Raw genomic sequence first — 17,514 nt, 5'->3', positions numbered from 1 at the left:
CAGTTCTGCTGTGACAGGGTCTGTTCTGCAGCTGCCAGTTTGCTCTCTATCAGCGTGCAGCCACAAATGTCACTAACTTAAGCAATTTTCTATAGGACCGCAATTATTTTCCTCTTTCTATTTTCCCCGTCCTACAGCAACACAATCAAGACGTAAATACAAAGAAAGCGCAGCAGACACAGCACTGATTTCATTGCCATTTCAGACAACCCCAGCAGCTCTGTGCCGTGGACTGATGAGGGAAGCACATTAAGCACTTGCAACAGAACATCCAAGCAGACCTGTTTTGCAGCCTGATTAATAGAAACAACCTCTAAGGACTAATCACAAGTCGAGCCCTGTTTTGTAGATTAATAGAACAAAGGCACAAGAGAATAGGGAAGGTTGCAGGACTGGAATATAAATAAGAAAAGGTGTACACTCTAGGTAGTTTGACTGCTAGTAATTATCAGCTGAAGGCACATCCTTACGGCGAGGTCTCGCTATTCTGTGCTAAAGCAGCTCACTTCCAGATGGATGATCACTCTCCACATCTCTGAATATTTTATCTGTATTTTAATTCCAAAATCTATGAAAGAACAACAACAAGAAAATCTTTCTCTGAAACGAATTGCACTTCACCTCACCCTTAAAGTATCACTTAAATTTCTGTTGAAATTAGGAGATTATGAAATTTCCAAGAACTATTCTTTTCCGTTATACATACATGGATCAGCAAATACAATATTGGCATATAACGAATGGCCGTTACTCAAAACACTGCTGCCACTGCAGTATGGTAGCAGATGCTAGGGCCCAGCAGAGATCCCACATATCCCATCTTAACCCTGCAAGGTCTATGCTCCTGCTGCACCACTCTGGCCAGTGGATTTTGCTGGCCCTGAGCAGGATTCTGCTGCATGAGGAAAAGGTACTCAGCCAGAGAAAAGTCCTACAAATAAACCCCTTTGAAACGAAATGCAAGATAACATGTATTTTTTCATTACCTGGAGTTTTGCTAATATTCAGAAACAGAAGTTATGCATGAACTACGTGGAGTGTCTATACAAATACCATATGGGACATGATGGAACTTTTTCGTGCCTCAGAGGAAAACTACTTCTCCGCTTTTGCAAGTATTCAGTTTGATTGGCTGTAACAAACCGTAGTGAAGATAACGGCAGCACGAAATGCCGCATCTGTGCCCGCTTCAGCACTCCAGAAGTAGTGTGGGTACCATTCACAGCCAGTGCTTCATCAAACACATGGAATCTGCTGTCCAAAATCCTGAATGAACTAAAAAAAGTCATTCCGACCCCAGGAAGGATGGATTTCAGCTTTCATGTTTCAGAATACCTCCTGATCTACAGAAGATTAAACAATACACTGAATTCTATCAGGATGATTTGTACTTGACTTATTTCCATATTTTCTAAGCTTTCCCAAAAGCTCAACCTCTTCCAGTGCTATACACACAAAAACACAAGCAATGTCATTCTTGAACCTTATAAATCTAGTTTATTAAAAAGGATCTTCAGGTTAGGCATTCTTTCTTAAAATGGTATTTTCCAGGTTTCTGAACAGATTTAAAGCCCATGTTATAGTCACAAAGAGAAAAGGGAGACAAACTTACTAAGAACTGAAAAAACAAATTCTGGTACCCATGGTCCTAGGGATTACAGTGTATTGGAGCATTCTGTTAAAAATGGGAACACGTTAGGACTACAGCTTTTGGATTAGCGCTCAGTTTGCCTTTCTCCTCCATTTTCTGTGATGCAGGACATGGATGGAAGTGTCCCAAGCAGCCCAGATGGAACACCGAGGTGTTAAAGAGAACACCTTTCTTGCAGGTTTTTTTTATTACATTCCCAGTTTTGGAAACAAGATACCATTAAAATCTGTGCCAGGAAAAGGAGATTGAAAGATTCATCCTTCCTTCTTACATAAAGCTTCCTTACATAAAGTTTGAGGCGATACACAATCTGAAAGTATACCATCAGCGTACAAACTTCTATCCCTTACTCAAGAGGGCAATACAGTTCGTAGCTGCAAATACCGGCTTTTGTCAGTAAGATACACCTATTTACACGCCCACAGAAATAAACTGGTTTTCTGAGGAACCAGACCATACAACTTGCTTGTCCGTCCTACCCTTCCAGCAAATTATGCTGATGCATCAAAACGGAAGGCAAGAGCACTCCAGAAGCAGAGGACGGACAAGTCGGCAGATCTGCAGATACAATGCTCAAGCACTCACAACATTACTTGCAAACGAAATATGATGACACACTTGTCAGATGATTTCAAATCCTTCCAAGCTCATTTTCTAGGAACCATTATTTCCTTTGTCAAAGTAGCCATCGGCACAGGTTTTCCCAACTCGACGTGCATGTCACTTTGTAAGGTAAACAGCTACACACTTATATTAAAGATACCGGGTTGTTCACACAGAAGGCTTTATACAAAATGCTGAAGAGGAGGAATACAGGATGGAGTTACTAGGCGGCAACTCTCATTACTTTTTCCCAGGTACGCTGTACGTGCAGATCATAAACCGAAGTCCTTATTTGTGCAAAATTATAGCAGGTACTGTAACTTATCCTTGTGACTATTTTCATTCCATACTACCCAGAGGACAGGCAGACAACAAATGCAGGATAGTTTTTATATTGATGCCACTGACTGTACATTAAAAGACAACTATGTTACAGCAAGACGGGCCAAATTATAGGTCTTCATGAACATCCATAGCTGATAAGCAGGTACAGCTCACCTGTCGAGGCTATGTGATATGAACTGGGCCGTGCTGGAGCAGGCACTTTTGGATAACCCAAACCAACTAACTGAGGAGGTAGCAGGGAATCACAACTTGTAAGGCCTTCTGTACTTACTCATGGACGTATGCAACCCAGCCACATCTATGAAGGCACAGTGATAAGCTGTTGACATCTTCCTGCTTGTAAACCACTGCTGAAGCTTTCTCTCTGCGTGCACGTACACAAACAGAGCTCTCAGCCACATTAAGATTTTTATATTTAACTAGTACAGTCAGAAATGTCAGCAACTCTCATACTTGAGATGCACCCAAATCATAATATAGACTAGCACCTAAACATTTTAGAGGTGGTTATAAATATCCAGAGGTCTCATTGATTTTCAACTGAATCCATGAGTGTTGACCATTTCTGAAATAAGGTGCCAGATCTATTCTCCTGAACGGATTCTCATGAAAAACTGATGAATGTAGCTGTCACTGTTGACCTTTATGTCTATGCTCAGATTCACAATCAGTGTTCTCTTATTTGAAGTGCTTGTGCAATTTTTGCTTTATTTCATACCCTCTGTGAATTACTTTAAGCATTTTATACACGTCAGGGTAAAGTTAGCGTTCTGATCAATAAGTATTAGATGAATGTAGAATCATAGACTCATTTAGGTTCGAAAATATATGACCCAAATCATCTTGAAGACAGTCATGAGAAATCTTATCCTTCACTGGCAGCTAACAAAATCTAGTCACTTGCTACTTGACTTACTTCTGTATTAGAAACAAATACAGGTTTTCAAACATAATTTCTCTTCCATTTCTGTTGCATTTTACCACCATCACATCATGTGAACTTTACCATCAGCTCCATCTGAAGCAATGTAAACTCTTCCAAATTTTTTCCTGTTTGTCCTGAATAGATGAACTATGAAGCAAACCACCTGTAGACTATACCTGTTTCACATCCCTGACAGTACACAGGGCAAGACCTGCCTTCTCCCCTGTTACCCGCCCATCCTCATTCATTTCACTGCATCTTGTAAAGACACTTGAAAGTACCCCCATTTTTCCAATTACAACTCAATTCAGCAAACCTCTTACTATATATATATATATCTGTATTTAACTGATAATTACATATTTAATTAAAGCTTATTACTAGTCTTACTGAGTCAGTGAAACTACGCGTGTCCCAAACTTGGCACATTTAAGTACCTTGTTGAACTGGAGGGGTTTTGGCTACGTTTTTCCAGTGCGCGTTGACACGCGCATGGTGAATGTATCAGCCCACGTGGTGTCTTCTCACTCAGGGTCACAACTCCTGACTTAGAAATGATCCTTGCACCCAGTGCTTTTAAACCAGCAGCACTGCTGACAACTCGCCACCAAATGCACTGACGTGGTTTCTGGATCTAAATTCCAGCTGGAAACACACGCACGTGCATGCGCGCTGCGCTGGATGGGCCTTGCCCTTCTGGTCGTACAGCCCTCACGTAGTCTGCCTACTCCTACAGCAAAGTCTTGGTCTCCCACTTAGTTCCTTGCTGGAATCCTGAACCTCCTCCTGCTCTGTGCTCCAGCAGCCAGGCCCTGGCTGGCATTTGCCCACACATCCTCCGCCAGCCTCTCTGCCTGTCACTCAGAGCATCCAGCTGCTTCTTATTTCTTCTTGCTCAGGGTATACCACGTAGGGGCAACGAAGGAAAGTGATGGGGCTTGAAGAGCACCATCCAAGGCAAAATCCATTGTGATGTCAGCTAGTCAAAGCTCAAGCCCCTCTCTTATTTCTCCACTCTCCTACTGTGAACATCATTGTCCTTGAGTGAAATAATTTTTCAGTTAACCTTGACAGCATGGTATTTTCAGTTTTGTCTTTCTTCCCTTCTGCGCTAGACCACCACGAAGAGAGATGGTGCACATACAGGCAGAAGGAAATGGAAAAGCAGGAGTCATGAAGTGAAGGACCCGCATGGAAGAATGTATTCAAGCATCCACACACAACATTGACTCCAATCCTGTAAGGAACAAGGCATCTCCACATTCGGGTTAACTCTCTCCTTTCTGCCTCTTTCCCAAGCTCCCATTCTTTAAGGGGGTCCAGCCCCCTCCCAAGATGAAGCATGTAGCAACAGAGTTGAAAATTTCGAAAGTTTTGTAGTATTCTCATTCATCCCTACTCTTCCTAACTCCTCGCTGGGTGCAAATGCTTTCAGCCTGCTCAGTGCACATAAATGCCACATCGACCACTGTTTTATTCCGGTGTTCCAGCAAAAGGAAAGCAAACTTCTTGTTCCTGGGCAGCTGGCAAGTGGGGAAAAAAGAAAAAAAACACCCAAAACACCAACAAAACAAAGCAAAACTACAAACACAAGCACAACTTGTGGGGTTTGTACTCACAACTTTTGTATCAAACACGATCTCTTTCTTGGGCAAACCGCATTTCAAGAGGAGACCACCAACAGGAGACCACCATAAATAATTAGCCCCTCAACAGCACATACTCATTCAGGCTTTTTGCTTTTTTGTGCAGCACCTACTGAACTCCAGGCAAACGGTGCAGGAATTAGAGACCCAGAGCAGATTCCCTCAATTGTGTGTTTGATACTGCTCTGCAGGAATTCAAATCCCTGGTTCCACCCTAGGAAAGATTCAGAAGAGTCAGGAGAGCCACCGTTTTACATCTGTTTTAACTGGCTAGACTTCCACCTGCAAACAAGCAGAGTTTGTGTGTTACACTAGTAATGAATACTCTAAAGTTCTTATTCGTGCTGAAGACAAGCCTGAAGGAAGGTTAAGACTTCATGATTTGCCTCAGTGCCAGGATGCAGAGGTTTCCATAGAATTAGCTAGGACAGGTTAGCATCATAATATTAAAAACTACTTATGAGATAACGTATTTAAAAATACAGCCATTCCACTACTTATTTAAAAAAAAAAAAAGGAAAAAAGAAAGAAAATATGCTTTAAAAAGTAAACAGGACAATTTTTTACTTAGAAATGAATCTGATATAAAGGAGACTGAAGAAAAATCAGCAACATTCCCAACAAGGCAGAAAATGTAAACAAACCGCTGCAATTGTAGACTGGGGGGAATACATTCTTCAATCCTAAAATGAGAGACTTGGAAGGACAAATGCCAAGAAAAATGAAACAGAAGCCTGCACCTTTAAACACAACCATGCTACAGTGGTGGTGTGTTTGTTTAACACACAGACAGAAGACTTCAGTCTTTGCCAATACTTCTCTCAGTTGCTGACTTCTACTGCATAAACGCCGGAATTCCTGAAAAACTGGTACAACACCAACAGTCTTGTCCAGTCTCCCTCCGGCTTGCTCACTGCCAAGTATCAGTGCAGAACTTTATTGCTGAGTAGTCCAATTTCTATTCCTCCCTTTTTAGGCACAAGCTAATTGCCAACTAAGACTACAAAAATAAAAGAAATGAGATCCATTCCAACCCATCAGTATATCTGAATCCTATCATGTGAGTTGCCAATTGGTTTTCCAGTCCTCACGCTCAATATCTGCTGTTAATTTGCTTGCTATTTCAAGAACTTGAAGACTGTCAGCAAAATCTATGATGCATTACAAAACTTATAATTGAAAAGGAAAAAAACCACATTTGATGCTTTTCTGACAGGATAAACATGAAGTCTGAAAACACTGATCAGAAGAAGGGAGCTGTACTAACTTAGAGATACTTGGATTAAAATATGATTGCAAATGAAGAGGCTAAAGAAATGTAATTATAGAAATAAGTTCAAACTTATGCAAAACCATTCGATGAAACCCACAATTTTCCATTGGGCTAAAAAGAGAAGAAAAAAAATTGCAGAAAACATAATTTTTTAAAGGAGATGACTGAACCTGTCTGTACTTTCTTAAGGCTGCATTATCTATGCCAATTAAAATTTTGCTTCTGAAAAAGAGTTAAGGCACTTCCTCTAGAGTTACTAAAAAAAGCAAATGAAAGCCGTGGCTTCGCAGAGGTGAGCAATAGTGAGCCGTTTGTTCTTGACCTCTGGATCACCCTACAGATCAAATTCTTGGACATAGGAAAAACCCACTAGTATTCATTAAAAGCAACTGGGAGGCCAGCTTTGTGCTTCTGTTCTTGAGACCTGAACAAGCTACAACTTGACAAATGTGCAGGATATTGCTGAACAATGCTGCTGTTCCTGTCAGAAGGGAAGAGCTTTATTTCCAGCCTCATTCAGGATGAATTGATTTTCATCACAATGATGCAAATCGCAGATTTCAGTCATTATTTAATAATCAATTTTAATCTTTTACGTTTGAACTTTAAGTTATTCCCATAAAGTTGATTCCGTTAACCATTAAAATGCATTGATTTACATCAAATTAGCTTTTATAGTAAACATTTTCTTCCCTCAAAAAAATTAATCTGTCTGTAGTTATTTAAACAAAAATATATGCTTAAAGTCTTGGGTCTTCAGTTTTACTTTTCATTCTGTTAGATACGGGTGGAATTTGCCCATATATTTTAATAGGTAAAAATAATGTAAATGATTGCTTTATTAGATTATTTTCTACTTATGGCTTGTGACATTTTTCGTGGAATTTTTATGGAGAGTAGAATTTGAAATCCATAAATGAGCCTATTGCCTCATTATTCATGAAATGAACTACCATAAATTTCTATGCACACAAAGTTTCTCAGAATACTGTTTCATTTCCACTATTTTTGTCTTTCAAACAAATGAAACAAGCTACGTGTAGAGCTGAACAGCAGAGCAAAATAAAACAGAGAAAAATATTCTCCCTGAACAATTGTTTCTGTCAAAACGTGGTTTAAACAAATTCTGGCTCCAGTTAACTGCAGTTCTCTGGTGGTTTGAATGCTTTTAAAGCTTCATTAGAAACCAGACATTGCTAGAATATTTGTATTCAAACATCTATAGCATACTATAGTAATTCAGTCCTTAGCATGGATGAACAATTTCAAATATAATTTAAAAAACACGCATATTTTAAAATAACAACATTTGAATGTAAATAAAACTTATACATATCCACTTATACATATTCAGCACCCGAAGCTGCAGTAAAACCAGACAGTCTCTCCTTAGGCTTTTACAGATATATCAGTATAAGTTATGCTTAGGTATACTTCACAAAGGGAGTTTTAAGATTTAAAAATTCATATATCCACCACTGTTAGTATTTTCTGTCCTGTTCAGTAAGTAGCCTCAACCTCAAATTTCCAAAGGAGAATATGTTTCCATTGGAATCTTTCTGACTGCATAAAGTATAAACTATCGATTTTTTTCCCACCAAACAAGCCAGGTTCATAGGGCAAAGTCATAAGGAAGAGAAAGGAGGGAAGTGTTTTTGTGGATTGTTATCTCTAGACCAACTGGAAAATCTTCAGCCATTTTGATCCTTCAAGGTACATCAAAGATTCTCCTATTTAAGGTGTGAAAATGTCAGTTATGTTCTCCACCTCTGAAAATGAGCAGAGCTCCGAGCACGATTCGTGTCCCACTCTTGCTCTTTTCTCTTTTAGGGGCTGACACTCTCTTTTCAACTGCCCTCCAGCTAATGCCATTTAATACTCTCAGAACCATCAGGCTAAATTCAAATTTTCTGCTCCTTAGAGGCTGTTGATATGCACCACCGCACATTCCAATTGCAAATACACATGAATGCTCCTGTGTATTGTAAGTTATTTTCTACATACAAATTTTACTAAACTGTAAGTTAGGAGGCACTATTTGAATTCTCTTAGGTCTTTAGAAAGCTTTCAGATGTACCATGAGTAATAACATGTAATGAATATGGACTGATATTTCTTTTCTGTAGTTACACTGAGTTGGCAATTTACATTTTCTAATAGATAGATGACTTATAGCCAGTTTTCCCAGTCTTCTGGCAATTACTTCTTAGAAACCCCTGACAGGCTGAAACCTCCAGAATCACAGCTGTTATTCTTGGTTTGATCCCTCTTTTTAAATTAAAACCAGTAGCTTTATCAGCAAATGAGAATTTTTTCCCTCTGGAAATACTTACAAAAATGCACATAAATTGAACATGCCAACTTATCTCATTTTAGGGTTGGAGCATCTTCTGGGTTAATGGCCAGTGTTCCACTTCTGTGACAGAACTAATTGGGGTAAGGAGGCCATAAATACATACAAAACCCCCACAAATTCTCTTCCTTTGGGGTAATGTGAAGATTTATAGTAGCAGAATGAGATATGATTGGAAGGGAAGGAGAAAAAAAATAAGAAATGGTAACAGGCTTGTCTGATTATTCTGTCTCAGTTTCCAGGCACAGAACAGATTTGAAACAGATTTTTCCAGTATCTGATGTGACTTTTCCTTCCTCTCAAAGACGAACTAAAATGCAGGAAAACAGATGAATTTTCACATTTTCCAGGAACTGTTACGGGAGGGAGGGAGGGAGGGAGGAGACGACACCGCATCTCTATCCTCCGAACACAGACTAGCAAATCTAAAAAGCTGTATTCGAAACGATAGCCTGAACCCCACATCAACAGTTGCATAAAACTTGCTTTGACAACAGTTTTTCACAGCTGAGCACAAATGAAACATCCTCCAAGCCAGAGGAGAAGCCTGCACTCAGTTGGAGCACAGCGTGCCTGCCTTTCTAGCAATCCAGCTTTATTCCCCATTGATCAGCAACTGGAAAAATCCAGTTATCAGTGGAATATAGGGAAGAATAACTAAGATTTGTCTTCCATGACTAGGTCAGAATATATATGCCGTTCACTTGTTACGGTTAAAGCAACTCAGTTCCTTCACACGGCATCCCTCAATATTTCAGAACAAACATTTCAAATCCACGTGTCTATCTGCAAAAGGAAAGAACTTCTAAATGCAGCAGGAGGCAAAAGGATAACAGATTGCCATTATGGATTTGAGAAGCAAAAGAGGGGAAAAAAAGATCACTACATTTTGCTAGTACATATAAATATCAATGTAAAAGCCTACTGCATGGTTCTCCGTTTCAGAATACCAAGCTCTCTCTTCGCCAGATTCTGTGGATTCTATGTTCTCCAGATCTCTCCAGCAGCCCTGTAGTAAGCAGAGTTCAGCTAAATCTGCCCCAAATAAATCTGAAAAGATGCCTACACTTTGTAATCATTGGATGCCTGCAGAATACAAGCCCTCTGAGTCTGGGACATACATGTGAAAGAAGCTGAACGCAATCTTAATCTTAGCAGCTAACCTTCCAGTTCACACAGCTCCTCGCCTTGCAGCAAGTCTCAAATCCATCTCATGCTACCCAAGGTCTTTATGTGCCCTGTCTCCTGTGTGTTATATGCTGCCATACTAAAAAAATTACTTTGAAATGTCTTTAAGAGATGATTCCTAATCTGAATTAAGATCAAATTTCCCAATTATCTGATACTGCCGGATTTAGAGGGTGGGTTTGGTTTGGGTTTTTTTTAGCAAAGCAATGTCAGGCTGATTGAAACAGCTAGCTAAAGGCTATGACTTTGATTTTTAAAATCAGTAGCTTAAGTCAAGAATGTGAGATAAAGAGCTAGATTACAGTTTTCTAGCCAGCACTAATGTACACATACGACCAAAAAAAGCATTGTCAGAAGCATCAACACATGTGGTGTTGTATGAATCACCAAGGCCTGCGGACCAAGGGAACAGTTAACAGAGGTGAGATGAAAGGGAAAATTTTTAATGTCTGTGTAGGTTTGCCCCATTCTTTGGTTCAACCTCTGCCTCTCCCTCTTCCTCTCCCACTTTTACCTTTAAAGCAAGCCCAACATAAAAAATAAGCTATACGCTTATAATAAACTCTTATCGTATGTGTGCATAAATTAGCATCTAAGTACTTCAGCTGACAACTGAGAACACCAAGGAGCATAATGATTATCATTATTACGGAAGTTCAGGTTTCTGGCAGAGCCTGAAAGGACTGTGGCTGTTAGCATGAGCATTTAAAACAAGTGCTACCCCAGACTCCACACAGAGATACTGGGCATCACACTTAAACGCATAGAAAAATCAAGGAAGATTCTCCTTAGTACAAAACCGTACAGCAATTTTTCCTGCATCTGCTTGGCACAGGAGTGGAATGAGATCAAAACTGGCTTGAAATTTCATTATCACAACTTTACAAGCAAAAGAAAACAATGCCTAGAACAGATCAGAAATAACTCTTAAAGCGCCTGCTGCCTTGAACCTTGTGCTAGATGGGTGTTAAATACTACCATACTCATCTACTAGTACAGCAGACATAAATACATGAACAGCATACAAGACAATGGAGCTTCCTTCCCTAATGCAGACTAAGATACCACTGCAGTTAATCCATAAGCACAGAGTGGATATTGAGTCCACAATTTTTTAAGTGCATTCAGCAGGCAGAACAGAAATAATTACAATTCTTTTTCCCTTATTTTACATGCATGGCTAAATATAGCCCATTTACCCACAAAAAAATGTGGCAATTGTTTCAGAGTGCTTTACAGCTAAGTTCAATACTGTTCTGCAGGGCAATACAACAAAGCAGCTTCATGCATTTTCAACAGCGACGATTCCTGCTGTGGTTCAAGTAATAAAACAGCAAAGAAAGTTTAAATTGAGACTTACCACGGGGCACCGTATATTCGGAATCCTTTAACTGTTATCTCTGAATCTTGTAAGTAAATACTATTTGTCAGGAGCGACTGAACATTGTCAAAGTCCTCTGGTTTCAATTTGGACACAGAGGGAAAGCGGTAGTAATCTTGTTTAACAAGGTCTGCCATGAATTCCTTATCAAATGTCAGTTCATGATTCCCAGCAATCACTATTTTATATTCATATGGTAGGTTTCCTGAAATAACAAAAAAAGAGGACTTAATTAGCACATTTTCCTGTCACACCAGCATTGCCGACGCAGTAAGTAGAAAGCCAGCAGTGACAGAATGAAATACCCAAGATCTGTGTGCATCACCACGTTGAGCAGAAGTTATTAATGCTGCTTCTCTTCCACTGAATGAAGCTGTGTTAAAATGTAAAGTAACATCACACAAAGCAATGTTATAATAAAAAGCATTAAACAAAACAAGCTGGTAAGCACCAAACCAGCTCCAAAGGTGGCATAAACCACCACTGCTCCCTTGCTTTCACCTGATGACACACTGATTTAGATTAGCCTAAAATGTGACTCTCAGACCTACCACTTAATTCATGGGACTGGGGAATAGTCAGCAGCCCCGAGCCCTGATCCGCAGGAGTGACCTGCGGTGAGGTTCCACGGGTGTCCGAGGTGGGGGGTAGACCAGAGACTGCAGCACGCCTCGCAAGCATGTCGTGAGGGAACCAGGCGTGGGGTCCTGACGTAGGCTGCCTGGTGCTGTTCTTTTTTATTATGCCATTATTTGGATGGATTCGTATGGAACCCAAAACATTTCAGAAGTGGCATTTACTCCCAGACCTAGCCTGTTCTCCAAAGCTCCAATTCACCTGCAACAGACTTTCACTTTATTATTATTGTTATTCAGTTTATGGTAGTATCTCATTTCTGTAAGAAGCACACATGTAGAAGAAACGATGAAACCCAAGCAAATAAGACATAAGGTAGGAAAAAGGAAATGTGGTTAATTCAATTACTGTGAGGGTCAGAGATAAAGAGTACAGGCTTGATCACCTCAAGTCAGAGCAACTATTTCCATTGTTTGGAACGAGGCGTGGATCAGATTTTTGGAGTTCAAAGACAGATTTTCAAGCACTTGATACCAACAATCAGTGCCAGATCTTCCAAATAAACATACGAGGTGCGGAGCTCCCTGAAATACGTGGTCCCATACTGTGGTGTCTTCACAAAAGTTAGGTTCTTTTACAGAATTTGTCCCACTGTGACTTGCCAAAAATCACACCTAAGTTTGCATCACACGTAAAACCAGACTCACATCTCTCTTCTACTGCCTTCAACATAAGCCTGATATCCTAGTGTAATACCAAATCATTCATTTCAGTGTATACTCCTAATAATAATTTAGAAAAGGTTGGTTTTGTTTGGTTTGTTGTTGGTTTGTTTGGCTTTGTTTTTTGCGGGCTTTTTTCTTTTCCCCCCCCTCCACATAAAGGCAGCAAAATATATCTAGAAATCTATGGGTCCATCTTCCAGTTCTGGTACTCCCAACATCTGCCCCGAGCAACACAGAATTGGATGCTATATATCTCTCGTGACTACAGTCCTCCTAAATAGATGTGGCTTTGCTAGTTTAAAGCTTGTATTTCAACTTTCAAAACTGTTTGGCTTTGTTTTTTCTTTTAGAAGTTTCAAAGTAAAGCTGTAAGTATTTACAACAAGATTAACTTTCCCCTAAATAAGACTTAAGGGGAACCAGTAAAAACCCTCTGCTTTTCAGTATTTACAGCACGGAAACAGGAATTACACAAGATACATATATAAACATCATCTCTGCAAAGTTCTTTAATTCTGGATAGAAAAACAAAAGGCTATAAATCCCCTGAAAAAAACCAGGCAGACACCTTCACAGACACCTCACATGTGAACAAAATGCAGATCATACATATTCATAACTCTGCAATGCTGCATTAGATTAAAAGCCAAGGAAATGCAATAAATGGTCCTCTACAGTTTATGCCTCACTCCTTTCCCTCCTCCCTTCCCTTCCTCATCTCTGCTATATGCTGCTCTGCAATTCATTTTTATTTAAAAACTCAATGTGGCAGGTAGCTACAATTCCTGCTCTCTGTGACTCCTGGGCACAAGGTAAAATTGCTATTTTCTCCTCTCTCAGGAAACATAAAAGATACCACTGGCATGAAATTTGATACACTTGTCATAACTATCAATCCCCCAAAACAAGCTAGATGTGATTAAATTCTCAGAGAAGTAGGATGGAGAAGTTAAATTCAGGTTTCTGCCAAGTTATCAACATTTGCCAGTTTTAACAGAGAAAACGTCGCATCTTACTGGATAAATGTCCAAGTTTTACACTTTCTCCCATTTATTTTGATAGACTTGAAAATCTGCACATTTTGCTGATATTATATCCAATTAAGTCTGGAACATTTTGCTTAAAGTCGATGCTTTTTTATCTTGACACCTTGAAAAAGAGGGCTTACTCTGAAGACATACAAGACACAAAAAGACAAACCAATGGTGGCATCAGCGATTATTAAAACATATAAACGTAACATTATGCATGTAAGCACCTGAAATCAGTAGGGAAAACCAAACAGTATTTACTGCGACTGGTGTCAAGACAGCTGTTGATTTTATTAAGGCTATAGAGAGGCTCTGCTTGAGCCAGGAAGGAGCTGGTAGACCCTGGGAGAGAAGAGCTTCTCCCCAGTGCCACTGGGGCTCTCAGGCAAAAAGGCAAAACAGGCCCCAGAGGAGAAACCCCACGGGGACCAAAACCCGTCAACATCTACGCGTAATCTGTAGCACAGCGGTACTGCACACCCATAGCCCACGAGCTGGAACCAGCGCCGGCTGTGGGTGCAATGGACCCAGGTCCCCCATCCAGCAATGGGACGAACCACTGGATGAGATGTGCTTCGCTCCGTACACGTACATACTTTAATATTTACCATATACTTTAATATTTACCAGGGGATGGGCACCAAGGTCTGACAGGGCTCCCCGCCCCGTTCCCTGACTTTACAACCAGTCACGTTTTGCTCTCCTGCTCCGGAGCTGGCTCGGGAGCTAGTGATGAGCAACACGACTCATCACAATGCAGAGACATCAGATGCCAGGCCCAAGCAAAGGGGAGCAGCAAGAGGAAGTCTCATCCATTTCTTTCCTCTTCCCTGAGGAAAGACCGTATAGCACTAATCACAGTAATGAATTACCTGCAATCAGATTAGCTCTTTAGTCATTGCACTCCGGCTTTCCCTTCCTGAAAGGCCCCGTGGCAGTGCACAGCATTCATTCTCTCTGATACAGTTGATGAAATACCTCGGCGTGTTTTCTTTCGGCAGTCGCACCCTTCGCCTATAATCTGCTGACTTCTGTGCTTACTATGGAAGCACAAACAGTCGCACGCCAAATCTTCTACTCCATGGTATTTTAGTTTCATCTTGACCAGATTAAAATCTGCATATCTACAACCGTGCTGCCCGTACAGACAGAGATGCTGTAGCACAATACACAGGTCGAAAGGCATTTCCTTATTTTCCTTCACTAAATTTTAGTTAGCTATGTTTGGTCTTTATTAGCCTAATTTGCTAAGCATTAAATTTTCCATCATGCATCAGTAACAGTACTCATTCTAATTTATATTGTGACTCTGGAAAACAGATAGAAGAATCGCCTTCCAAATGAGGAAAGGAGTTTGATGTGTTTGCTGGGACGAGCCCTTCAGAAACCCCAATTATCAACTCCCAGGGTAATAACAGAGTTTAAATTAAAAATACTTAAATGTTTAACAGGTGAGGTCAAAAGGCTAAAATTACAGCTACTAAAAATGGTTAGGGCACCAAGTCTGTGAAACAGTCACTTATACTTGAGTATTTGAAATCTTGTACATTTATGTGTGTATACACACACACACACGCGTGTGTGTGCATGCGCATGCATGTATATCCTCAATATATATTTATATTGTTTTGGCTAAAATATTTTTCAACATCTTGCCTCAACAGTAGAAACAAGGGCACAATATAGTAATCGATTAAGAAAATACTGCAATTAGATCAGTTGTTCTCTTCTGGAAGACAGAAGGTCAGTATCACTCTTGCTCAAATAAAAGCAAGATAACTGTGAATAACTTGTAAAAACTGAATTGTTTATAGTAAATACATTAATCTGGGAGTCTCTTCTTTTGCTGGCTGCAGCCGCTTACATCACTTTAAAGTGTAGGCTGAACAACAGACTGACTTTTAATACACCTATTACACAGGATGAGAGGGGAAGCTCAGAGGAGTGGGAGATCGTTGGTTTCTTTTAACCTATGTAAGTAGGTGTTCCAGTGGGTTTTTTAAGTTCACCTGATCCTAGGAATCCTTAAGCTGTTGAACAACTATTCCTGTTTTAATGGCACGCTTCATAGGAGCACAATTTAGTCACACAACCCAAGTTCTGTAGAGCTGCCAAACATGAAAAGGAGTCTGACGGGCAACGAGTGTTAACCGCAGAGTCCCTATAAAAATAGAAAATCACTTTATTTTTTGACTACTGTTACCTACAAAACCCACAGGGAAGCAGGGGAATAAGAAATGATGTGATACTACCTGTCTGTAGAGTGGTAGAAACCTGTATTTACGCACAAACACTATGTAAGTGCTTTTGATGTGAAGCTCTGAATATGCATACGCATGCATTAACCATTCAAACCACACAACGCTTCCATGAAATGTGAAGCGTTCTCACACCCATTTTGTAGCCTCATAGACCCTTTGGCCGTATGCTGAGAAATGGGCTGAGAAACCTTAAAGTACAAATTGTAGACCCTTCAAAAAGACGGAAAATCTGTACAAGTGAGATGCCTGTACAAGTGAATGATCTCCTACTTACAGTATGTCATATATGCTTCAGAAGTGCAAAAGTGGTCATGGAGCATTCACCTATAACCAACCACATACACGTCCAGAGACAAACACCAAAGGAGCAGATTTTGTGTCGTTCCTATAGACTTCAAGTCCCCACAGCAGCACAGGTTGCTACCAGTTGCCCGGCCACAGTTGCCCAAGCTGTCCACTGACGGGCAGCAGGCGAGGGCAACCAGCAGAACCTGCTACTGGTCAGCAGCAACCTTCATAGAGGTTTCTCATGGAAAGCCCACTCCCTGAGGCCATGGTTACTTTCTCTTCCCAGCATTTACAGCACAATCACAACACGCATGGGCCCCTTTCAGCTTTACAAGACAGAATATCTCGAAGGTTCTGATTTCTCCTTTGGTAGCAACAAATGAGTTAGACTGTCTAAGTAGAGTCATATAGACTCGAGCTTTCAAATGATAAGCTGGACTTCTTTCACCAATAATCAACTGCAGTTACTGAGATCCAAAACGGCGTACGAACAACAAACGGTCTTTTCTAGGGTGAGGTTGCCCAACTGACTGTGAAAATATTCTGGCTGTTTTAATCAAACCACCTTCGCAAAAGTCCTCAGCGGCATAGTTAAAACTGATGTCAACCAACGTAATGGCTGAAAACGTAACGCATGTATTTCTATGCGTTTTACAGCTCTGTGTCTGTAGAAATCTACAGAATGGAATCATTAAAAACAAAAAAGTAGGCAAATAAAAGACAGAACATGCACAAAAATAGAACATGCTTCTAAAGAAGTAGAACAAGCTGAAGTACAAGATCTCTCAAAATCTTCCTGATGAAGGGTATTCCACCAGCTTTTTAAACTATCATTGGTTCAGATGCCTCTTTTTTTTTCCCCCCTCCAAAAGAAAATTTTGGAGAAAGAAAAATACAGGCAAAACACACATGGGCAACACAGCAAGAGGAATAGATGAATGAAAGTTTAACTGTTTTGCCTTTATGCAAAGAAAACATCAGACCACAGCACAGGGAGAAGCAAAGGCTGACACCCTTGAATTCCTGTGATAAATCCAAAGCTTGCACATTAAAGCTCCCCTTTGTTGAAAACGCTGTTAGACACAACAAAACAGAAATGTTAGGTAAGTGCAAGCTCTGCCTCTGACCTTTCACTCTGTAGCCGTCAGGCTTCATTAATTTTCACAAGGCCTGACAGCTCTAGCGTTAATACTCACACTTGCGGATCGAGCCACACAGCAGGTTCAGACTGCTACCTTCTCCTCTGAAACTCATGCATTAGGATTTCT

At 40.3% G+C, this 17,514-nt stretch overlaps 1 protein-coding gene across 1 annotated transcript in view; it reads right to left on the bottom strand.

Moving 5' to 3' along the window:
• Positions 1 to 17,514, bottom strand: part of MPPED2 (metallophosphoesterase domain containing 2) — a gene marked incomplete at its 3' end in the record, with an annotated part of 104,619 nt that overhangs the window by 36,394 nt on the left and 50,711 nt on the right. The window contains exon 3 of the mRNA XM_082000358.1: positions 11,345 to 11,570. Coding sequence (XP_081856484.1) covers positions 11,345 to 11,570 — 226 coding nt within the window. The remainder of the gene's footprint in view (positions 1 to 11,344; positions 11,571 to 17,514) is intronic.

The sequence above is a fragment of the Phaethon aethereus genome, assembly GCF_964289735.1.
Source record: "Phaethon aethereus genome assembly, chromosome: 5".
Classification (NCBI taxonomy): Eukaryota; Metazoa; Chordata; class Aves; order Phaethontiformes; family Phaethontidae; genus Phaethon; species Phaethon aethereus.
The sequence above is the reverse complement of the archived record's forward strand: the minus strand, read 5'-3'. Positions and strand labels throughout refer to the sequence as shown.